At 48.4% G+C, this 24,402-nt stretch overlaps 2 protein-coding genes and 1 non-coding gene across 5 annotated transcripts; 1 reads left to right on the plus strand and 2 right to left on the minus strand.

Annotated features, from left to right (window-relative positions):
* Positions 1-32: 32 nt before the first annotated feature.
* INHBE (inhibin subunit beta E) lies at positions 33-4,914 on the minus strand. Its single transcript, XM_053557222.1, has 2 exons — positions 2,560-4,914; positions 33-2,301 (listed from the first exon to the last, which is right to left on the minus strand). Exons 1-2 carry the CDS (start codon positions 2,906-2,908, stop codon positions 1,541-1,543), a joined length of 1,110 nt encoding a protein of 369 aa, XP_053413197.1. The 5' UTR covers positions 2,909-4,914; the 3' UTR covers positions 33-1,540.
* INHBC (inhibin subunit beta C) lies at positions 2,188-22,570 on the minus strand. 3 transcript variants are annotated; one of them, XM_053557226.1, is made up of 3 exons: positions 22,009-22,570; positions 8,525-9,293; positions 2,188-2,301 (listed from the first exon to the last, which is right to left on the minus strand). In XM_053557226.1, the coding sequence occupies exons 1-2, from the start codon at positions 22,319-22,321 to the stop codon at positions 8,551-8,553; spliced, it is 1,056 nt and encodes a 351-aa protein (XP_053413201.1). In that variant the 5' UTR covers positions 22,322-22,570; the 3' UTR covers positions 2,188-2,301; positions 8,525-8,550. The 3 variants fall into 3 exon arrangements, with proteins under 3 accessions (XP_053413201.1, XP_053413200.1, XP_053413199.1); XM_053557225.1 differs by lacking the exon at positions 2,188-2,301 and adding an exon at positions 5,063-7,960; XM_053557224.1 differs by lacking the exon at positions 2,188-2,301 and having other exon boundaries at positions 5,063-9,293; positions 22,009-22,569.
* Positions 16,386-16,492, plus strand: LOC128562920 (U6 spliceosomal RNA). Its single transcript, XR_008373615.1, has one exon. It is a non-coding gene; the product is annotated as a U6 spliceosomal RNA (small nuclear RNA).
* Positions 22,571-24,402: the final 1,832 nt, after the last annotated feature.

A 24,402-nucleotide genomic window follows, 5' to 3' on the forward strand; every position in this document is an offset into this window, starting at 1 on the left:
TTCCCCCTCCTGTTGCTCCCTCAGACAGATCTTGTGTATTCTAGCTCTGCTTCCAAGGACCACCTCCTTGAGCCTGGAAGGTTAACTGGTCAGTCTGTAGTCAAGAGGGAGAAGAAAAGGTGAAGTTAGCTTAAGATCTGGGACCCAGAGTCTTAGGTGCCAGCTCAGTCACTGAAATGGTCCCTGAAAAAGAAGGTACACGACACATGCTCCCGTTCCAGCCTCATGTCCCGCGTTTCAGAGGAGCTCTTTAATAATTTTTAGAATGGGGTCTTTCCATATTGCCCAGGCTGAAGTGCAGTGGCTATCCCAGGTGTGAGCCTAGTGCGCTGTAACTTTGAACGCCCAACCTGAAGCAATCCTCCTACCTCAGCCTCCCAAGTAATTGGGGCTACCAGCTTTGCTCAAGAGGAGCTCTTAGAACATGCTGTTTTCTTCTCCCCACTTGGCTCTGTAGATCAGTAATACTAAAAGGTTTGGGTTCTGAGACCCATTTATACTCTAAAAATTTTTGAGCTTTTGTTCATATGGTTTGTATCTATCAGTTCACCATATTAAGAATTTAAAACTGAAAAAATGGTAAGACAAGAATACGCAAGCACACATTCCATTAACAGTGATGTTAGATGATGTAATCACACGCTGCGTAGCCTCTGGAAAACTCTGCTGTACACATTTGAAATAGAATAAAAAAGGCAAATAACATCTTAGTGTTACTATGAAAACAACTTTGAATTTGTAGACACCCCTGAAAGGGTCTCAGGCAACTCTCAGAGGTCCCCAGACCACATTTTGAGAACTATTCTCTGGACTGTCACCCTAACCCTTGTTTATAATTCACACTTGTTGATTTTCATTCTCATTTTATTAAGAAAGTATAAATGCTATGTAGTCAGCTAATCATGTGAGATAGACATCTTTTTTACACACACAAATAAGAGAATATAAATGCTTGTCTCCCTAGTAGGTCCTGTTCCTCGGGAAGACCATGGGACTTCTTAGGCTTAGCATCCTCTCTCTAGACTCCCACTTCTGGGGCTGTCCTAGACATCTTCCCTCAGCACCTTGCCCGTTCCCCCTTGGCGTTCTGTTAAAGCACTTCTACAAGTCCTCACCCTGGGCCAGCCTGTTTGCCCTCCCACAGCCTGTGATATCCTCCCTGCTTCTTCTTTCCCTCACTTGAGGACTTTCTCTCTCTCCTTGGGAGAGACTAAGTAATTTTTCTCTGCATTCTTCTCCCCTCCCTCCTTCCCTAGCCCTATCATCTTCTCACAAGACTTAGGGTAGGAACCATGCTTTCTGGGTACACTCTTTTAGAGGAAACACTTTACCGTCTCCCCACACATCAACCAGCCTAGAATAAGCCAGTGTTTGGAACAAGAAAGTGACCATTTGGATCCCATGGGGTTGACCCAGTCATACTGTCAGGTAGCTATTGGTTGGGGGTGTGGATCAGGAACCTGATGCCTCCAGCGACAGATGCCCTTTGCTTGAGAACCCTCAACTTGATTTCTTCACTCCATATCCCCAGGTCCCCTTGCTAGCTGCAGCCACAGGCCTCCACCACCATATCTGGCACATCTGTCTTGACCACATTGCCATTATGATCGAGGTAGAGGAGAGAGAGAGGCCTTCGGGCAGTGGGGACACAGCAGGAGGTACTGGCAGGCCAAGGATTATTGGCTTTGAGGAGGCTGAAGACGGCAGAATGGAAAGAGGCAGCAATGCCTGGGCTGCCAGCCAGGTGCGGGGGGCACTGCCCACTGCAGTAATTCAGCTGGTACCCCTCGGGCTGCAGGATCCAGTCCCGCCATCCCAGCTCCTGGAAGTCTACGTAATGGTCTCTCCTACAACATAAGGGGTTCCCAGGCTCACAGGTGGGGGTCCTCCTCCTGGCCCGGCCTGCTCCAGGGTCACTGGCTCTTATCTTAAGCTCCAGGAAGGGCCGATGGTGTCCGGCTGTGTCCAGGAGCCATCTCAGTGGTTTAGCAACTGTGCTGTTGCCTTCTAGGGGTCTACAGTCCAACTGGAGTTTCAGGACACCAGACTCCTCACCCCTCAAACCACTAGAGGGCAGCGTCAGGGCATGCCAGCCTGGGGTAGTCATTTGGTGGTCAGCCAGGAAGGTGCGGGACCCTCGGTGGTGTCTCCTCCTGGAGCCCCATCGGGAGATCCTCAAGTAAAGAGTGCTAGGAAGGGTGGGCAGCACGTGCAGCCAGAGGCGGACGTGGTACAGGTGGTGGAACTGAGGAGTGGACAGGTGGAAGGTGAGCATGGAGCTGCAGGCTGAAGTAGAGGAATCTGCATAAAAGATGGAGAAGGGAAAGAGAAATGTGAGTGGAGATAGAGCTACCCTCTGAGACTCCCCCAAGCCCTGCCCATAGCTCTCCCTCACACCTACCTTTAGGAAAAACAGGCTCTGCCTTGTGTCCTCTGCAACCAATCCCTGACCCAACTCCTTCTCCCGCCACACCCCACTCCCTCTGCGTCTTCTGCAGGCTCCCCTTCTTCCTCCCTTTCTCTGTCTGTTCTCTGCCTGTCTCTCTCACCCTCACCCACCTGTGCTGGTAGCAAAGCTGATGACCTCCTCCCCATTCCCTGCAGCCACACTCCCCAGCTGTAGTCTCCGAAGGGCTCTGGTCAGTGCTGCCTGGGGCGGAGGACGAGTTATTCTGGGGCGATTGGCCAGTTGCAGCCCCTCCAGGATTTGCTGCTTGGCTAGCTCCAGCACCAGAGCTCGCTCTGCTTGGGGTGCCAGTGTGGGGCCCCCACAGGAGGGACACACAGATCCTGCCCCCTGTGCCCACACCACAACCCACAGCAGCACCAGTGAGAGCTGGACATCAGGGAAGCCCATGCTCCTGGTGAACTGCCCTGGGTCAGGAGCCTTGGATGGCAGTTGCTCCATCTGTTGAGTCTGATTGCGTGGGAGCCAATGAGGGCACAGTGGCAGCAGACACAAGTGCCACACCTACCCTTGGCCAAGGTTAGGGCCACCTGTCTTCTATAGTCTGGCACTCAGGAAGGCTGAAAGTAGATTATCTGATGGATAGCTGTGTTTGACCCTCACAGCTCATGTCTGGCTACTGACCTGGGGCCTCTTTAGAGCCAACTGCTGGGGGCTCCCAAACCTAATGGTCAGTAGACTGACCTACCCTCTGAGCCCCAGGATTGGCCAGCTGTGCTGCTCATCAGGTCCTTGCAGGGGGTGGAGGTCCTCCCCACCCAGCTCAGGTTTCACCATCTGTCCATGATGACTGGGCTTGAGGTAGGGGTATGAGGGGGGGCAATGTGGACACGCATGATGCAAGAAAGAGGATGATTTCACATACTCAGTCCCCAAGGCCTGGGACTGGGGGAGGGAATTCCACATGAGCCAGGTGGGGAAGGGCAATTTTCTGCCATATCTCCAGTCTTTCTAACTTGCCCACTACTGTAGCAGTTTCTATGAACCAGCTGTGAGTTCCAGTCGTTATTTCCCTAGGGCCTCTTGGCCAGAAGAATTCTGTTCTCTTTATTTCTAGCACTGAGACTAGGACAGGAGTTAGGAATTGTGGGGGGCAGAGGGATGCCGTTAGAAAACAGAGCCCTCTTGCTCAGGCCCAGGTGGCAGTGCCACGAGGCATGGAAGTCACTCCCTGACCCTGGCTGTGCTGGCTGCCCAGAGTCCAACTAGACTGGAGCATATGGAAGAGAGCCAGAGCAAGCAGGGGCAGGGGACGTGTTCTGTGATGTCTGAGGAAACCCAGAGAGGTGGTGGCGGTGGTGATGCAACATTCCTCAGAGCAAAGTCCACCAAGGCTGGTAGAGGGCTGTGGGTTGGGAAGGCCCGAACCTAGCTGCTGTTTCTCATTTAAGGGAAAAGTTGCCTAGATTTGGGGCATTCTAGAAGTAGTGCCACACCTCTATTTTTTGTTTGTGTTTGTTTGTTTTAAGAGACAGTCTCACTGAGTTGCTCAGGTGCCTGGAATGTAGTGGTGCAATCATAACTCACTACAGTCTTGGAACTCCTGGGCTCAAGCAATCCTCCTAAGGAGCTGGGACTACAGGTGTACATGACAATATCCAGCTGATTTTCCTGTTTTTCATAGAGATGGAAATCTCACTATGTTGTTTAAGCTGGTCTTGGACTTCTGACCTGAAGCAATCTTTCCTCCTCCAACCTCCCAAAGTGCTGGGATTACAGGCATGGTTGGCCTAGACCTCTGTAACAGGGACGAAAAATGGAAGGTTTAAGGGCTTTTGAGAACAAAATGAGAAAAGTAGATCAATCTTTGTTTCCAGTCCCAGCCCTCCTTACCACACTTCCTCACTGTTTTTTCTGTTTGTTTGTTTTGAGGCAGCCTCATTCTGTCACCCAAGCTAGAGTGCCATCCATGGCCTTTGCCTAGCTCACAGTAACCTCAAACTTCTGGGCTCAAGGTAGCCCCCTGCTTCAGCTTCCTGAGTGGCTAGGACTACAGGTGCCCACCATAATTCCGGTAATTTTTCTATTTTTAGTATAGATAGGGGTCTCACTCTTGCTCAGGCTGGCGTCAAACTCCTGAGCCCCCAGGATCCTCTCACCTTGGCCTCCCAGGGTGCTAGGATTACAGGTGTGAGCCACCACTCCAACCCTCACTATTTTTAAATGGAAGGGCCAAGGCCCTTCTACCTTGAAATGAAGGTGAGTCTCATGCTAGCTTTTCTCTTTAAGAAGCTTGGAGGGGGACAGCACTCACAGCTCAGTGGGTAGGGCGCCGGCCACACACACTGAGGCTGGTGGGTTTGAACTCAGCCTGGGCCAGCTGAAACAACAATGACAACTGCAACAACAACAAAAAAATAGCTGGGCGTTGTGGCGGGCACCTGTAGTCCCAGCTACTTGGGAGGCTGAGGCAAGAGAATCGCTTAAGCCCAAGAGTTTGAGGTTGCTGTGAGCTGTCATGCCATAGCACTCTACCCAGGGTGACAGCTTGAGACTCTGTCTCAAAAAAAAAAAAAAAAAAAAGGCTTGGCGCCTGTGGCTGAAGTGGCTAAGGCGCCAGCCACATACACCTGAGCTGGCGGGTTTGAATCCAGCCCATGCCCGCCAAACAACAATGACGGCTGCAACCAAAAAATATCCGGGCGTTGTGGCAGGCACCTGTAGTCCCAGCTACTTGGGAGGCTGAGGCAGAAGAATCCAGGAGTTGGAGGTTGCTGTGAGCTGTGAAGCCACTGCACTCTACCCAGGGCGACAGCTTGAGGCTCTGTCTCAAAAAAAACAACAACAAACAAGACGCTTGAGAGAGAAAAGGCTGGGGAGTAAGTGAGATTCAGAAATATGTCCCTCCTCCTTATTTACCTCCCCTTTACTTAGCTGGGCACTGTCCAGAGAGACAGATCTGGCACCAGGGGGCAGGGGTTGCACTGTGAGGGCTTGGCCTCAGTACCACCAATGTCCACTATGTGGCAGTGCCGTGCCACTGGACAGCTGGTGGCTAGTAGCTGACTGGTGCTTCCCAGGGACAAGGAAGGGGGCTGCTCCCGGGAGTGGAGCAAGGGAGCACTGCTCAACCTCTCATTCTGGGGACCCTACTTTGCCCATAGGAGTCACCGAGAAGCTGGATCCTCTGCTCTTTCTCTGTCACCACTGCCAGAGAACAGAGGCTGTCTTCAGGATCCAACTCACTGCTACCTTTGGTTTTGGACCTCATCATGATGACATGATGGAGCTTGATGCCATGGCTCGAGCTTGATGCCTGGCTCGGTGCCAGGCTTTTCTAGTGCCAGGCTCTTCTAGCACCTCAGGGCACCACATGATGGAGAAGGGAGGAGGGGCAATGAGACTCTTTAGACCCTCCTGTCCACCCTGCATTGCTCCCCAGGCCTCTATGCAGGGGTGTCCCCAGCCCCCAGCCCCTTCTCTGTTGGGGGCTGGTGAGTAACAGCCTTCTACCCCTTGGGGTCTGGAACTGCAAAGTGGAGGTGTCTGCCCACCGTGGTGCCTCAGAGGGCTTACCTGTTGGAGTAAGGAGACAGAGATGGGGGAGCAATCAGAAGTGGCTGTGGGAGTCACTGACCCAATCTCTCCCTGCCCTCTAGGTTGGGCGCCCCCAATTTCCAGCTCTTCCCACCCACTTGCTGCTGCGCCTGGCCTGGCCCTACCTCCCTACTGACACTTACGTCAGAGCTCAGCTATAAATATGCTCTTACCATCTTAGTCACTTTTCCCAAGAAGTGCTCCTAGGTTATAAATACCCCAGCCATCTGCCTCACTGCCTGCCCTACCACCAACCTGGTTGGGGGCTGGGGGTAGCAACAACAGGTTTGGGGTGGGTAAGCAAGTAGAAGAAGCGGGAGGGGTTATCTTGCCCAAATGAGAAAAGCCTGAAGGAGTCTAGAGGTAGGGGCTAGAAGGCTCTAAAAGAAAATATTTGGAAAAAGACGGACCCACTCTTTCCCCCTTTTACAAAAAGCCGAGCCAAAAAAGAAAAGGAATAATACTGATCCTGTATTTATTTTAAAATATGCTATTTTGCTGTGAACTTTTTTTGCATTAATTTTGATTTTCAGAAATATTGCATTAAAATCTTATTTATCTTGATTGATGATGGTTCTTGCTATCCCCTTCAAATTTTGCCCCAAGGTGAGCACCTCACTTCACCTTGCCTCAGTCTTGGTCCTGGGGACTAAAGCTGTAGGTGGGGAGGAAGCAGGTTAGATCAGGAGTGCAGGGGATTGGAGGGGGAGGTGACACTGGCAGAAAGGAGAGGGAGAGACACCAGAGGACTTCAGATTCTCCTGAGATAAAGGTCTCCTCAAGTCAAATACGGGAAACTTCCACAGGTTGCTCAGGAAGCCTCCAGCTCAGATCTGTAGTTCCCCAGGAGGTCCCTTCAGACTTTCTCCTCTAGGACTCCAATTTCAGGGACCTCTTATCCTGGCAGGAGAGGATTATAAACTGAGCAAACACAGACATCACGTTCACCAAAGGACACATGGGTTTTACGCAAACTCGGCCTTGGGCTGCAGACAATATCGACCTCACAGTTCAGAATTGTCCAGCCAAAGGGAGGAGACTGGGGGGAAAGAAGGGCAAAGGTCTAAAGAAAACCTGTCTCAGAGCAAATGCCACCCTCTCTTTGTCCCAGGCCTTCCTCTTCTTTTCCCTGTCCCACTCAAGTAATCCTTGCCAGTTCCAGCTACCAGGCAGATCTCCCGGGTATAGCCCTGGGGGGCAGGTGAAAGGAGGCAAGTCAGAGGTGCTGGTTTCAGCTCTGAGCATGCCTCTGCCTCTCACTACTTGTGTGGCCACAGACTGTTGGCTTACTTAATGATTGAGCATTGATTTGTCTCATTTTTTGGGAATGAGTACAGAGGGAGGAGAGGAGCAAATAAAATCTAGGTCTTGTATTAGCCACGAGACCATCAAAGATGGTTCTGAAAAGGTGGAGGGAGGGCTTAAGAAAGCAGAAGAGACAGCCTGGGGAGGAAGAGGCATGAAGCATGAGATGGATGCAATAGAGATGTTAAGAGAGAGCAGAGTAGGCAAGACAGACAGGCTCTGGGTCTTCTGGGGTGCCAGTTAAGGTCCTGGCAGTAGAAAACCTACTAAACTAAGCACCTGGATTTGCTTCATCAAGAGGACACAGTGAAAGAATTACTACAGAGGTGTAGTCAGGGTTAGGAGAACCAACGAGGGATGTGGACACCCCCAGGGATAGCGAGGTGGAGCATCATTAGAGTCATTAGGACCCCCGAATGTTGAAGCAATGATAGCAGAACCCAGGCAAAGCTGGAGCTGTGAAAGAGGTAACCGGAGAGGTGCTACAGGGACACAGCACAGCCACAGGTACGATGGCACCTAGGCACAGGAAGCAAGAGTAAGAAATATCCTGATCTCTATCTCCTCCTATTCTTTGGCCTCCTGCCTGTGTCCTCCTTAGTCAAACCCATCAGGAAGCCAGAAGGCAGGGTAGGTCAGGTGAGTCAGCTCCTATGGACATAGAGAAAGACAGAGAAGGACAAAAAATAGATGAGGGTATGCAAAGAGCATTTGTAGCTCCCGTGGGCAAGTAAGGAGGAAAGGGGCTCAAGACTCAGAGCCGGGTAAGCTTCATCGTTGGAGAGCAGTGATCTATTCTCTGGTGAATCCCAGGAAGAGCTCTCTGGAGCTCTCTCCAGACTCAGAAAATCCAGAGAAGAGGCTGGGTCAACTCAACCTAGAATGGGGACCATCACATGGAAAGGGCAGGAAGGGATGGTGGATTATGGTCAGTTAAGGGTGAGCTAAGGATGTCTTCCTGGGAACCAGATGGTATTGCTCACAGTTGGGGGTGGATCTGAGTCCCTGGAGTGGAAATGGAGCAGTAGAGCTAGCTGGACAGACTATCCCTAGGAGGAGGTCATTAAAATGAAGGTCTCATCAAGTATCAAGCCAAGGATGAGACCATTTCTGTAGGTTGCTCAGGAAGAGGGAGCCTACACTCTGGACAGAGAATGAGGTCATTCTCTCCTCTCAAGGAGGGGAATTTCTGCACCCAAACTTCAGTTTGCTCACCTTAGGCTGCCTGGACCACGCACAGACTAACTGCACCCACAGGCCTCTACCACCATGTCAGGTATGTCAGTCTTGATAATGTTGCTGTCCTTGTCATAGTAGAGCAGAGACAGGGGGCGCCTGGCTGTGGGCACACAGCATGAGCCCCCTGCAGCACTGCCTGCGGCTGTGTTGGCCTTGAGCAGATTGAGCACTGCAGTGTGAAAGGAGGCAGCGATACCAGGCATGCCTGCCACATGCAGTGGGCACTGCCCTGTGCAGAAGTTCATTGCATAGCCTTCAGGCTGGATAATCCAGTCATGCCAGCCAATTTCACGGAAGTCCACAAAGAACTCTTGTCGACAGCACATCCTGGACCTTCCCTGGCAGTCAATGCCTCGTCGGCGAACCCGGTGCTTGCCCCCAACTCTCACCTGGGCCATTATGAAAGGCCTATGGACAGCCTCAGCCAGGATGACTGAGCTCTGGGTTACCTGGCCTTCAGGTACCAGCTTGAGGGTCAAGTGTCCCCGGCTGCAGGCAGCCTGAGCTTCAGGCCCTAGGGGGAGCTGGTACCAGCCACTGGCATCCACTTCCAGTAAGTGCTGAGTAGCCAAGGTGAGGTTGGTGTCATGTGGGCTTAGGACAAGGACCCTGACTTTCAAAGTCTTGGTGGCATTGAGAGGGAGCTGCACAAAGAACATGAGGCTGGCCTGCTGGACTTCCATGCCACCAGCAGTTCTATCAGAGAAGTGAAAATCAAGATGAGTCTGGTTGATGTTGGAGAGTCCTGTGGACACAAGAAGCCCCGGTCATTCTGAGTTTCAACACTACCAATTACTTCTCTACACTCAGCATACTTGGACTCTCTGAAGCACTTGGCATCTGCTATCATTTGAATGTGTCCCCCAAAGTTCATGCGTTAGAAACTGGATCCCTGGCTTGGCACCTGTAGCTCAGTGAGTAAGGTGCCAGCCACATACACTGAGGCTGGCAGGTTTGAGCCCGACCCGGACTTACTAAACAACAATGACAACTGCGACCAAATAAATAAATAAATAAATAGCCAGGCGTTATGGTGGGTGCCTGTAGTCCCAGCTAGTAGGGAGGCTGAGGCAACAGAATCATTTAAGCCCAAGAGTTTGAGGTTGCTGTGAGTTGTGACACTAGGGCACTCTACCGAGGGTGACATAGTGAGAGTCTGTCTCAAAAAAAAAAAAGGGAATTTGATCTCCAGCGCAGTGGCACTGGGCGCTGGGGCCTAATGGAAGTTGTTTGGGTCATGGGGGCACCACTCTCAGATTGAGCACACTGGCTCACGCCTGTAATCCTACCTTTGGGAAGTAGAGATGAGAGGATCTCCTGATGCCAATAGTTTGAGACCAAACTGGGTAATAGAGAACCCTGTCTCTGCAAAGAATTTTTTTTTTTTTTGCGATAGAGTCTCACTCTGTCACCTGGGTTAGCCTGCCATGGCCTCAGCCTAGCTCACAGCAACCTCAAACTCCTGGCCTCAAGTAATCCTCTTGCCTTAGCCTCCTAAGTCTAGAGGCACCAGCCATAGTGCCTGGCTAATTCTTCTATTTTTTTTTTTTTTTTTTTTTGGTCAGGGCTGGGTTTGCCGCAACCTCCGGCATATGGGGCCGGCGCCCTACCCTCTGAGCCACAGGCACCGCCCATAATTCTTCTATTTTTTTTTTTTTTTTAATTTGGCTGGGGCTGGGTTTGAACCCACCACCTCCGGCATATGGGACCGGCGCCCTACCCGCTGAGCCACAGGCGCCGCCCCATAATTCTTCTATTTTTAATGGAGATGGCATCTTGCTCTTGCTCGGGCTGGTCTTGAACTTCTGACCTCAAGTGATCCTCCCCCTTCAGCCTCTTAGAGTGCTAGGATTACAGCCATGAGCCACCACGCCTAGCATCTACAAGGAATTTTTTAAAAAATTAGCTGGACAGACCAGGCTTACCTGAGTTCACAAGTTTGAGACCAGCCTGAGCCAGAGGGTGACCTGTTTTTTTTTGCAGTTTTTGGCTGTGACCGGGTTTGAACCCATCACCTCCAGTATATGGGGCTGGGGCCCTACTCCTTGAGCCACAGGCACTGCCCAGGAGAGCTGGTTTCTAAAAATGGCCAGGTGTTGTGGCGGGTGCCTGTAGTCCCAGCTACTGGGGAGGCTGAGGCAAAAGAATTGCTTAAGCCCAAGAGTTTGAGGTTGTTATGAGCTGTGACACCACGGCATTTTACTGAGGGTGACAAAACGAGATTTTGTCTAAAAAGAAAAATTAGCTGAGCACAGTGGTGCACACCATACTCCCAACTACTTAAGGCTGAGGCAAGAGTGTCACTTGAGGCCAGGAATTTGACATTGCAGTGAGGTATGATGACACAACTGCACTCTAGCTCAAGACCCTATGTCCAAAAACAAACAAGAAAATGATGAGTGCAGCTCCCATTCTCCCTACTCTCTCTTTGCCCTCCTTCTATGGTGTGATGCAGCAGGAACGCCCTCACAGATACCTACTCCTTGGTCTTGGACTTCCTGGCCTCTAGCACCACAAGCTAATAAATTTCTCTTCTTTGTTAATTACTGAGTCTGCATTATTCTGTTATAGCGGTACAAAATGGACTAACAGCATTGTTGACTACTCTTTTCTTCTTCTTCTTTTTTTTTTACATTCTTTTCTTCTTGAAAATTCTTTTTCTCGGCTCGGCGCCTGTGGCTCAAGAGGCTAAGGCGCCAGCCACATATACCTGAGCTAGCAGGTTCGAATCCAGCCTGGGCCTGCCAAACAACAATGATGGCTGCAACCAAAAAATAGCCGGGCATTGTGGCGAGCACCTGTAGTCCCAGCTACTTGGAAGGCTGAGGCAGGAGAATCACTTGAGCCCAGGAGTTTGAGGTTGCTGTGAGCTGTGATGCCACCGCACTCTACCCAGGGTGACAGCTTGAGGCTCTGTCTCAAAAAAAAAAGAAAAGAAAAAGAAAGAAAATTCTTTTTCTCTTGGCTTCCATGATAGAACTCTCTTGTAAGACCGGGTGCAGTGGCTCACACCTGTAATCCCAGCACTTGGGAGGCTGAGGCAGGTAGATTGCCTGAGCTCACAGGTTTGACACTAGCCTGAGCCAGAGTGAGACGCCCCTTCTCTAAAACATAGCTAGGTGTTGTGGTAGGCACCTGTAGTCCCAGCTACTTGGGAGGCTGAGGCAAGAGGATCACTTGAACCTGAGATTTTGAGGTTGCTGTGAGTAAACTCACCACTGCGCTCTACCAAGGGTGACCAAGTGAGACCTTGTCTCAAAAAACCCAAACCAAAAACAAAACAGAACTCTCTGTAATTCTTCCTTAATTTTGTTTGCTGAATTTTCTTTCTTTGATTGTCCTTTCAATGCGAGTATTCTCCAAGGTCTACCTAGTCTGTCTTTGACTCTTTATTTCCTTTTATTCTAGATTGATTGGAACTCTTACACTTAAGGCCAGTCAACACAATCTTTTTGTTTGTTTATTTTAAGACAGAGCATCTAACTCTGTTGCCCCAGGCTAGAGTGTCCTGGCATCAACCTATCTAATAGCAACCTCTATCTAACTTCTGGGCTCACGTAATCCTCCAATCTGGGACTATAGGTATGTGCCACCCAGCCGGACTCTGCTTAATTGTCTTTATAGCCACTATCACTTTCAATAATCATCTTGGTTCTTTGAGGATCTGTTTACTATGTACTTCTTCTACAACTTCTTCCTCCCCCCAGCTATGAAGGTAGAGATTGTGACAATATGGTTCACCATTTTATCCCTAGTACTTGGTACATGGTAGACATTGATAAACAGTCGTTGAATGACCTTTCATTTATTTAATTCTTTTACAATAACACCAGAATTACTTTCGAAAAACTTGAATGGGTCATAAAAGTTATGCTCTAAAAACCCTCACTGGTGACTAAAATCCAAATCCTTTGAGGAAATAGTTGAATGCCCATTATGATTTGGCCCTACCTACCATCGTTTTTCTTTTCCAAATAAAGGGTGCTTTACTGTAGAATGCAATCAGTAATTTCACGGGCAAAAAGGGGTGGGAAATAAAGTTCAGTTAGGCTTTTTGTGAATTGGAAAGCAGGAATAAGGCTGCTCTTGACAGGTCTCAGAGGCAACATGATCTGTCTCAACTGTCTTTATGTAGGTCCATTCATTTCTTTCCTCCCTGTGGATTTACTTTTTCTGTCTTCTTATCAGCTTTGTCAGGTCCCAAAATTGTGGCTTCAGCTCCTGAGTGTATAGGATCTTTTTTTTTTTTTTTGGCCGGGGCTGGGTTTGAACCCACCACCTCCAGGATATGGGACCAGCGCCCTACTCCTTTGAGCCACAGGTGCCACCCAGAGTCTATAGGATCTTTGACTTAGCTCACCCTAGCTCAATGAACTCCTCTTTTAGTGCCTCAATTCAAAATCCTAGAAGAAGAATCTGATTGGCCCAACTAATCTTTTCTTGCTAGCTTACAAAGCACCCAATAGTTAGTATGTCTTTTTTTTTTTTTTTGAGACAAAGTCTTACTATTTCCCCCTCTGTAGAGTGCCTTGGTGTCACAGCTCACAGCAACCTCCAACTCTTGGGCTTAAGCAATTCTCTTGCCTCAGCCTCCAAGTAGCTGGGACTGCAGGCGCCCACCACAATGCCTGGCTATTTTTTGTTACAGTTCTCATTGTTGTTTTAGCTGGCTCAGGCTGGGTTCGAACCCGCCAACTTCAGTGGCTGGTGCCGTAACCACTGTGCTGTGGGTGCCGAGCCAGTACTTCTTTTTCTTTTATTTTTTTGAGACAGAGTCTCAAGCTGACACCTTGGGTAGAGTACTATACTGTAGCATCATAGCTCACAGCAACCTCCAACTTGGGCTCAAGCGATCTTGCTGTCTCAGTTTTTATTCTATTTTTAGTAGGTGGGGGTCTCACTCTTGGTCAGGCTGGTCTCGAATTCCAGAGGTCAAGCTGTCCACCCGCTGTGGCCTACAAGAGTGCTAGGATTACAGGCATGAGCCACTGTGTCTGGCCTAGTTAGTACTTCTTAAGTCACTCCAGTATGGCATGTGACAAGCAGAAATTGTGACAGACTACTATACGAGTTGCTCCCAATGACCAATACCTCCCAATATTCATGGTTTTGCACCCTTCCTTTCCATATTAATTCTGGGTTTGTGACTTGCTTTGACCAGTAAGACATTAGCAAGCATGGTGCTTATTAAGTACTTACATATTGAAGCTTTGCACTTTCAGAAGCCAGCCACAATCCTTTAAAATAACTTGGGCTAGACTATTAAATGATGATAAGCCAAGCAGAGAGAGACTTTTGAGCATCAGAGACCATCTTAGATGGTCAAGTCCCATCTGAGTTCCTAGCTGAATGCAGTTTATTTATTTATTTATTTATTTTTGAGACACAGTCTCACTTTGTCACCCTCAGTAGAGTGCCACGGTATCATAGCTCACAGCAACTGCAAACTCTCAGGCTCAAGCAATTCTCTTACCTTAGCCTCCCAAGTAGCTAGGACTACCAATGCCCACCACAGTATCTGGCTATTTTTTAGAGATGGGGTCTCACTCTTGCTCAGGCTGGTGTCAAACTGGTGAGCTCAGGCAATCCACCTGCCCCGGCTTCCCAGAGTGCGAGGATTACAGGCATGAGCCACCCTGCCTGGCCCTGAACGCAGTGAAATGAACGACCTCGGCTGCACCACGTGGAGCAGAACTCTCCAGATAAGCCTAATCTCAGGCTGGTCTCAGACTCCTGAGCTCAGGCAATCCACCTATCTCGGCTTCCCAGAGTGCTGGGAAATTTACTGTTTCAAGTAAAAAAAATTACTATTTTCAAACTATGTTTTGGGCTGGTTTGTCATAGTAATAAATAACTGAAATAGAAGTAAAGTATCAGAAGTGGAGTGCTATCATAACAAAAACCTAAACTTTGTAGCATTGGCTTTGGGACTAATTGGAAAGCAGAGGTTAGGAGGATAGGGAAGAGACTAGCAGTTAAAGCAGGAGGGACAGTGAGGAAATTGCTGCTGGAAGCTGGAGAAGGTGGAACCTGTGTAATGTATTGGCTATCATCTGTGGTAACTTAGAAGCCAGAAAAGATCTCTAACAAAGTTGTGAATTTAGCTAACAATATTTTCAAGAAGAAGGCTGAAAATGCCAATTGGCTTATTTTAGCTGCCTATGATAAGGCATTTCAGGAGAGAGATGAACTAAAAAGGAACTATTCAATTTTGAAACAGAATTTGGAGAATATATTTCTTTCTTTTTGTTTTTTTCTTCTTTCTTTCTTTTCTTTTTTGAGACAGAGCCTCAAGCTGTCGTCCTGGGTTGAGTGTCATGGCATCACAGCTCACAGCAACCTCCAACTCCTGGGCTCAAGTGATTCTTCTGCCTCCGCCTCCCAAGTAGCTGGGACCACAGGTGCCTGCCACAATGTCCAGCTATTTTTTGTAGCAGCCATCATTGTTGTTTGGCGGGCCCAGGCTGGATTTGAACCCACCAGCTCAGGTGTATGTGGCTGGTGCCTTAGCTGCTAGAGCCACTGGCACCGAGCCCTCTTTCTTTTTCTGATGTAGGACAGAGTCTTGTCCTGTTGCCCCAGCTGGAATGCAGTGGTGTCATCATAGCTCACTACAACCTCAAACTCCTGAGCTCCAGTGATCCCCCCTACCTCAGTCTCCAAAGTAGTTGGGACTACAGGTATGCTCCACCATGCCTGGCTAATTTTTCTATTTTTTTGTAGAGATGGGATCTCCCTCTTGCTCAGACTGATCTTGAACTCTTAACTTCAAGTGATCCTTCCACCTCAGCCTCCAAAAGTCCTAGGATTATAGGAATCAGCCACTGTGCCAGGCCTTTCTTTTTGAGCCATGGTTTCTCTCTGTTGCCCAAGCTAGAATGCAGTGGCCTCGTCATAGCTCACTGCAACCTCAAACTCCTGGGCTTGAGCAATCCTCCTGCCTCAGCCTTCACAATAGTTGAGACTATCAGTGGGCACCATCATACCTGGCTAATTTTTCTATATTTTTTGTAGAGACAGGTTCTTGCTCTTGTCTGGTTTTGAACTTCTGGCTTCAAGTGATCCTCTGGCCTCTGCCTCCCAAAGTGCAGGATTACAGGTGTGAACCACCACATCTAGCTAGAGAAAATATTTCTTTCTTTCTTTTTTTTTAGAGGCAGAGTCTTACTTTGTCGCCCTCAGTAGAGTGCTGAGATATCACAGCTCACAGCAACCTCCAGCTCTTGGGCTTAGGCGATTCTCTTGTCTCAGCCTCTCGAGTAGCTGGGACCACAGGCACCTGCCCGAGTGCCAGGCTATTTTTGTTACAGTTTGGCTGGGGCCAGGTTCAAACTCGCCACCCTTGGTATATGGGACCTGCGCCCTACTCACTGAGCCACAGGCACTGCCCGAGAAAATATTTCTACAAAGACTTGGTAAATCAAAAGACAAAACCCTTTTTCATTCCTCCCCTCTCTGACTCACAAAAGGCTCTCAAAGTAAATTATTTCAGGGCTGGGCAGCGCCTGTGGCTCAATGAGTAGGGCGCTGGCCCCATATACGGAGGGTGGCACGTTCGAACCCGGCCCCAGCCAAACTGCAACAAAAAAATAGCCAAGCGTTGTGATGGGCGCCTATAGTCACAGCTACTTGGGAGGCTGAGGCAAGAGAATCGCCTAAGCCCAAGAACTGGAGGTTGCTGTGAGCTGTGATGCCACAGCACTCTACCAAGGGTGACAAAGCGAGACTCTGTCTGTAAAAAAACAAACTAAAAAGAGAAATTATTTCAGGGCAAAAATCAAGTCCAGGACACTACCAGTAAAAATGGCCTCAGAGTTAAGATCAAAACAAACAAAAGGTGCTCACTTGGGCAGCACACATGCTAAAATTGGAACAATACGGAGAAAATGAGCACGGCCCTGGTGTAAGGATAACATGCAAATTTATGAAATGTTCCATATAAAAGAAAACAAAAAAGGGTATAGTATACCCTTTTAGTATACCCAACAGTATAACCTTTTGTTTGCTAGGTGCACAGGCTTATGCCTGTGTATAGTTAGGTATTGTCTCTTAAAATGGAAACAAAAATGAAAAAAAAAACAAGGCCAGGCTTGGCGGGTCAGGCCTGTAATCTTCTAGCACTCTAGACCAGGCAACAGAGCAAGACCCTGTTTCAACACAGATGAACAAAAATAAACAACAAAAAAAAACCTCTGTTAAGAGTAACCATTGTTGTGTGTCACACTTTATGGGGCAAGACATGATTGCAAGAGAGACTTTACCTAACAATTGCAATCAGTGTAACCTGGCTTATTGTACCCTCAATGAATCCCCAACAATAAAAAAAAAAAAAAAAGGGAAAAAAAAAAGAGTAAACATTGTTGAGATCAAAAAATTTAAGGTGATATTCCCTAGACCCTCTCAAGTAGGCAAAAGGGCTTCTTAAAGTCTTAAGGGTGTTATTGCACAACAGTCGTAGACTAAAGAAGGCTCCCTATTGAGAGAGTGGGGTGCCTTCTGTTGAACTGGGTAGGGCATGGTGGCTCATACCTGTGATCCTAGCACTCTGGGAGGCTGAGGTGGGTGGATTGCTTAAGCTCCCGGTCTGAGTCCAGCCTGAACAAGAGTGAGACCTGCCTCTAAAAATAGTCGGGTATTGTGGCGGGCACCTGTAGTCCCAGCTACAGGAGGCTGAGGCAAGAGAATCACTTGAGCCCAAGAGTTTGAGGTTGCTGTGAGCTATGATGCCACAGCACTCTACCCAGGGCAGCAAAGTGAGAGTCCATCTCAAAAAAAAAAGATTTGTGGGTATAGGTGCAGTTTTGTTACATGAATATACTTAAAGACTTCACTTAAAGGGGTGAAGTCTGAGCTTTTCGTGCAACCCCAATTAGGTAATTTATCATCCTATACCTCACTCCCACCCTTCCATCCTCTCACCTTTCAAATTCTCCAATGTCTATCATTCTACTCTCTAATGTCTGTGTGTATACATTAGTTAGCTCCCACTTATAAATTGGAACATGTGATATATATATATATTTTTTTTTTATAGAGACAGAGTCTCACTGTACCGCCCTCGGGTAGAGTGCCGTGGCGTCACACAGCTCACAGCAACCTCTAACTCTTGGGCTTACGCGATTGTCTTGCCTCAGCCTCCTGAGCAGCTGGGACTACAGGCGCCCGCCACAACGCCCGGCTAAGAACATGTGATATTTGACTTTCTGTTTCTGAGGTATTTCACTTAAGGTAAGTACTTCCAACATGACGCACCAATCATGTTGCTGCAAAAGACATGATTTCATTATTTTTTACAGCTGAGTAGTGTTGCTTAGTGTGTGTGTGTCAGACTTCTTTGGGCAGGAAGCAGGCTGAGAAAACTATTCAGATGCAAACACATGTCACTTCCTATTTAAAAGGAAAGACATCTCAGAAAGTAAGAGCCAAAGGTTAAGAGAGTCCCTCCTTTTTTTGAGACAGAATCTCACCTTTTCTCCCTCCGTAGGGTGCCCTGGCATCACAGTTCACAACAATCTTAAACTCTTGGGCTCAAGTGATTCTCTCTCTTTTTTTTTTCAATTCCTGGGCCCAGGTGATTCTCTTGCCTCAGCCTCCCGAGTAGCCAGGACCGCAGGCGCCTGCCACAACGCCCGGCCATTTTTTTGTTGCAGTGTGGCTGGGGCTGGGTTCAAACCCACCACTCTAGGTATATGGGGCCAGCGCCCCACCCACTGAGCCACAGGCACGGCCCTCTCCTTTTTTTTTTTTTTTTTGAGACAGAATCTCAATATGCCACCCTCAGTAGAGTGCCATGGCGCCACAGCTCACAGCAACCTCCATCTCCTGGGCTCAAGTGATTCTCTTGCTTCAGCCTCCCTAGTAGCTGGGACTACAGGCGCCTGCCACAATGCCTGGCTATTTTTTGGTTGCAGTTGTCTTCACTGTTTAGCAGGCCCGGGCCGGGCTCAAACCCACCAACCTCAGTGTATGTGGCCAGCGCCCTACTCATTGAACTATGGGCACCGAGCCTCAGGTGATTCTCTTGCCTCAGTCTCCCGAGTAGATGGGACTACAGGTGCCCACCATAATGCCCAGCTATTTTTAGAGAAAGCATCTTGCTTATACTCAGGCTGGTCCCGAATTCGTCCCTCCTTGGCCTCTCAGAGTGCTAGGATTATAGGCATCAGCTACCACGCCCAGCCCAAGAGGGTACCTCTAGAAGCCCAGGACAGCAGTGGTGAACAGTAGGAAAATCCTACCCAGGGAGAATCAGACCTCAGCCAAGGGAATTCTTGATTGGGGGTTGACTGAGATATACACAGTTCTGGCTGGATCTCGAGGATGTCTATGGAACAATGACTGCTTTATATCTCCCAAGGTCCCATAGTCCATTTTTTGATTCTAGGGGCATATTTTTTTTTTGAGACAATATCTCACTCTGTTACCCCAGGCTACAGTCCCATGGCATCAGCCTAGCTCACAGCAACCTCAAACTCCTCAGTTCAAGTGATCCTCCCGCTTCAGCCTCCAGAGTAGCTGGGACTACAAGCGTCTGCCACATGCCTGGCTATATATATATTTTTTCTACTTTTAGTAGAGACAGGGCCTCACTCATGCTCAGGCTGGTCTTGAAAGAACTGATCTCAAGCGATCCTAGCCGCCTCCCACGATTACAGGCATGAGCCACTGCGTCAACCCCATAGTCCATTTTGAATAGGAGTGTCTACTATGGTTATCCTGTCCGTGTTTCAGCATGGTTGTCCTGTCCGTGTGTGGGAGGCAGATAACTTGTATTTTTAGGGCAGTGGCGTGCTGGTAAATGTTTAACAACTGGTCCCAAGGGAAAAAATTTAAAAGCCCTGATTTGTAGTGTTTGCCACTTTCTGTAGTATAAATTCTCCCACTATGGCCAATATCAAGCTACTAATGTAATATCACCAAATGTGGAGTTGGGAGAAGATCTTCACGATCAGCTCTCATGAAATCAAGTGTGAGCCATGGAAGGTCCCCAAACCTCAAGAAATGCACTAACTATAGCCTCAAGTACATTTGTACCTATTTCAGATGAAGAGACATTGGAGTTTAAGCCTGATCCTGATGCCATAATGGGATGAAAGTTTGGGGAGTGGGGAGGGCTTAGAAGAGAGTGATTGTATTTTGCTTGTGAAATATTAGGGGTAGAGGGAAGACAATAGTGAATTGCTATACTGGTTGCCCCCAGTACCTCCTGAGCTTTTGTCTAGTTCCACCCCACCCTGATTCTGGGCTTGGCCATAATGTCTTGCTTTGTCAGTGGGACATTAGCAAGCAAGATGTGTATGTAGAAACCTGAGAATGATTTAGACATTGTCCTCTTGGAATCCAGCCACCACTCCTTAAAGAAATTTAGGTTAGGCTGGGCTCACGCCTTAATCCCAGCACTCTGGAAGGCCGAGGTGGGTGGATTGCCCTGAGCTCAAAGGTTCAAGGTTCGAGACCAGCTTGAGCCAGAGTGAGACCCTATCTCTAAAAATAGCTGGGCCAAATAGGTGCCTGCAATCCCAGCTACTTAGGAAGCTGAGGCAAGAGAATCACTCGAGCCCAAGAGTTTGAGGTTACTGTGAGCTGTGACACCACGTCATGGCTCTCTACCGAGGGCGAGAAAGTAAAACTCTGTCTCCAACCTCCCCCCCCCTAAAAAAAAAAACTAGCTTAGGCTAGACTATTGAATGATAGGAGGCTTCATGGAGAGAGCTGTGATGGATTGGATGTTTGTGTCCCCTCAAAATTAATCTGTTGAAATCCTAACTCCAATACAACGCTGTTAGGAGGTGAAGTCTTTGGGAGGTGATTAGGCTTCGTGGGGGTGGAACCCTCATAAATGGGAGTACTGCTTTTGTAAAAAGTAATTCAGAGAGCTGCCCTGCCCCTTCCCTCTCAGTGAAGTTAGAGAGAAAAGTTAGAGAAGCTTCTGCTTCTCCCCTCAGAAGCAGAAGCTGAGTCTTCTTTTTTCCTTAAGACAGAGTCTCACTTTTTCAACCTCAAACTCCTGGGCTCAAGGGACCTTCTTGCCTCAGCTCCCAGGACTACAGGTGCCTCTACAACTGCCAGCTAATTTTTAGAGACAGAGTCTAGCTTCACTTTTGCCCAAGCTGGTCTTGAACACCTGAGTTTAAGCAATTCACCCACCTCGGCCTCCCAGAGTGCTAGGATAATAGGTGTGAACCTCCACGCTGGGCCTAGAAGCTCAGTTTTCTATTCCTCTTCAGCATTCTAAGTACCTCACTTATATTAGCCCATTTAATTCTCGAAATTATCCTCTCATTCCTCCCTATTTGACAAATGAGAAAACTGTTAACAATACAGGTCACACAGCTTATATGGCTGAGCAAGAATCTGAGCCCAGGCTATCTAGCTGGTTCTTTTTTTTTGTTGCCCAGCTATTTTTGTTGTTGTTGTTGTTGCAGTTTGGCCTGGGCAGGGTTTGAACCTGCCACCCTTGGTATATGGCGCCTGCACCCAACTCACTGAGCCACAGGCGCCACTCTATTTGTTCTTTTCTTTATTGTTTGGGATTTATTGAGAGCACAAAGAATTAGATTACACTGACTGCCTTTGTTACATACAGTCCCTCTTATAATTGTGTCCTCCTCTAGCTGGTTCTTGAAGCAGGAGGGGAAGGGGAAAAGGGACCAGGAATGGGAAAGGTCTTCTAGACCTAAGAAAGAGCTTGCAGGGCAGTGTCTGTGGCTCAAGGGAGTAGGGTGCCAGCCCCATATACCAGAGGTGGAGGGTTCAAACCCAGCCCCGGCCAAAAACTGCAAAAAAAAAAAAAAAAGAAGAAGAAGAAAGAAAAGGCTCATTTTGCTTTGTTTCTAGGATTCTGTCTCAAAATTCCTGATCTTTCTCCAGCTGCCTATTATATTTTCCAACTATTCCCCGCCCCCTCATGGAAGTAACTCTCTCTTCCTCCCCGTTCTCTGTTTTTTTGAGTCCTGTTCTGACCCTGTTTTGATATGGAAACCTGTTTTGATTTGTACACCAGAACCTGATGTACAAAGAGGTATTGTAGTCCTGGTGTTTTACTTTTTTTCCTTTTACACAAATGAGGCATCTGGAGGAGAGAAGGGAGGGGCTGGTTCTAGGGCCAGAGAAAGGGTAGACTCAGCAGTGACCAGCCCCCCTGGCTGGGCCCAGGAGGAAGTAGATGGGCTCATACCACTGCCAGTTTATGGGGCTTGGAGAGAGAGGAGCCAAAGGAGATGAGGGCAGGCAGACTCAAAGACATGAAATTTACCAACTTGGCAGCTGCCTATTGGTCAGGTCTCAGCTTGGGGAGAGGGGAGGAGAAGGAGGGAGGTGGAGAGTGGTAGTGGGGAGCCTGAGATTAGGAGATTACAGGTTATGGGAGCCAGGGGTTGGATGGTTTGGGGGAGGGAGGGAATGAGAAGTGAAGTTGAAGAGGTCAAGTTCTGGGGAAAAGTTACAGGCCAGGAACCCACCTGTTTTGGCAAAGCTGATGATTTCACATTCCTGTCCCCTGTTGTCTTCTGGAAGTGTCCCCTGTGGGGGCCCATGGAGGTGCTGAAGTGCAGTACTCAGAGCTGCTCTGGACACAGGTCGGCTCAGTGCTGGGCGCTGGCTGAGGTGCAGCTTGTCCAAAATGCTTCTTTTGGCCAGGTCCAGAAGCAGCTCCCGCTGGCTCTCCACATCCAAGGCAGGCCCCCCACAAGCTGGACACTGACTGCCAGCTCTGGGAGTGGCCATTGTGACTGGAGCCAGGAAGAGGAAGGCCAGGAACAATGAGGAGGCCATTGTTGGGGGAGGCCTTCCTTGAGCTACACAAACCCAGGGCTTAGGGCCTCAACAGCTGTGGTCTCAACTCTGTCCTGGCTGCTAGGGGCCCTGGAAGAAGTGTGTGTCCAGCTGGCATGGCTCCTTGTTGCAGGGGGCAGGGCAGGCAAACATTTGACTTGAAGAATAAAGCCAGTTACAGGTAGAATTTGGCAGAATCTGCCAATGCATAGTCAGTGAAAGTATGGTGTGGGGGATGTGAGGAGAGGTTGGTTTGTTTGGGGAAAGAAATGTCCCTGGACCAATATTAGGAGGCAGTTGTTACCCATGTGAGCTGCCAGGCCTGGGGACAAAGGTAAGGCATGAAATTCCTTCTGGGATCACTGGCCTTGCTGGAAATTCTGTGGGGAAAGAGACAGATCAGAGGTTTTTAGATAAAATGTTAAAGGGTGACTCTCAAACTAGAAGGGGTCATTGGCAGGGTACTTTAGCTCACTGTCACCCAAGTGCAATCACTGAGAATTGCATTCAACTTTGTGCAGTGCTTTTCTTTGAGGCTTATTTATTTATTTATTCATTTTTGAGACAGAGTCTCAAGCTATCACCTTGGGTAGAGCGCTGTGATGTTACAGCTCACAGCAACATCCAATTCTTGGGCTCAAGTGATTCTCTTGCCTCAGTTTTTTTATTTTTAGTAGAGGCAGGGTCTCGCTTTTTGCTCAGGCTGTTCTCAAACTTGTGAGCTCAAGCAATATACCTGCCTTGGCCTCCCAGAGTGCTGGGATAACAGGGTGAGCAGTGCTTTTCAAAACCTACCTCCAACCCTTCCATCCTTCCTTTTCCCTGGAGGGAATTTCCTAACTTCTTTGTCAGCCTTGGTTGGGTTTTGTGCTGAGGGGGATCAAAACCTTAAAGTCTGGCTTGGCACCTGTAGCTCAGCAGTTAGGACGCCAGCCATATGCACTGGGGCTGGAGGGCTTGAACCCTGCCCCAGCCTGCTAAACAAACAAACAAACGGCTGGGCATTGTGGCAGGTGTCTGTAGTCCCAGCTACAAGGGAGGCTGAGGCAAAAGAATCGCTTGGGCCTGAGAGTTTGAAGTTGCTGTGAGCTGTGACTTCACAATGCTCTACCGAAGGCAACAAAGTGAGACTCCGTCTCAAAAACAAAAACAAACACCGCCCCCTCCCCCCCCCAAAGTCTGAAGGTTAAGGAAAGGGAAATAAAAGTATTCTAGCCAGGTCTTCTGTGTCCTCAGAGGGAAGTTCTTCCCCATGAAGATGGGGAAGGTTCTTGAGGTCTAAATATCCTCAGCCCTTACGGTTTTTCTGCCTTGGAAAAGAAGTTATGAGAGTTCTCAGACTCCCTGGCTCTTTCCCCAAAGGTTGATTAGTGGACCTTCAGGGAAAGGCCTCTTGTTTCCAAAGGATTTACCGGCTGGAGTGGAGGACTGAATTAGGAGCATAGGCATTTTTGTTTTTTCATTTTTACTATTTTACAAAAGCCTAACAGAAGCATAGGCTATTAGGCCAGATAATCTTGGTTGTTCTTATTACAGAGGGAATGGCCTGAAGAAAAACCAAAAATATTTTCTGTCTCTCCAACTTTTTGGGAACTGAAACTTGCATTCCCGCTTCAGGCCAGTGGTTGGGAAGGGCAGGGGATGTCCCTGGTTCTGTGTGCCACAGGAGATAGCTCAAGGGAATCATCTGGGTGGAGGTCACAAGATCTTTTTAGCTAAAATTGGAATGGGCAGAGGTTCTGAAATTGGGATTATGGGATCAGAACCTTTAAAAGCTCTGTGTTTCATGTCTGAAGGCCACGCGCCTGTCTTCTTCAGAGAAGTTTCTCTTCAAATCCCTTGCCCAGCCTGCGATGGGATCCCTTGTTTTTTTCTTGCTGATGCGTTTGAGTTCTCTGTGGATTCTGGTTATTAAACCTTTGTCAGAGATATAACCTGCAAATATCTTCTCCCATTCTGAGGGCTGTTTGCTTGCTTTGCTTACTGTGTTCTTGGCTGTGCAGAAACTTGGTAAATGTAGAATGTAAATGTCTTGGCACAGTAACTGAGATAATGCCAGGAAGGCTATATTAACCATTGTG

Source organism: Nycticebus coucang, chromosome 12 (genome assembly GCF_027406575.1).
Source record: "Nycticebus coucang isolate mNycCou1 chromosome 12, mNycCou1.pri, whole genome shotgun sequence".
NCBI classification, from domain to species: domain Eukaryota; kingdom Metazoa; phylum Chordata; class Mammalia; order Primates; family Lorisidae; genus Nycticebus; species Nycticebus coucang.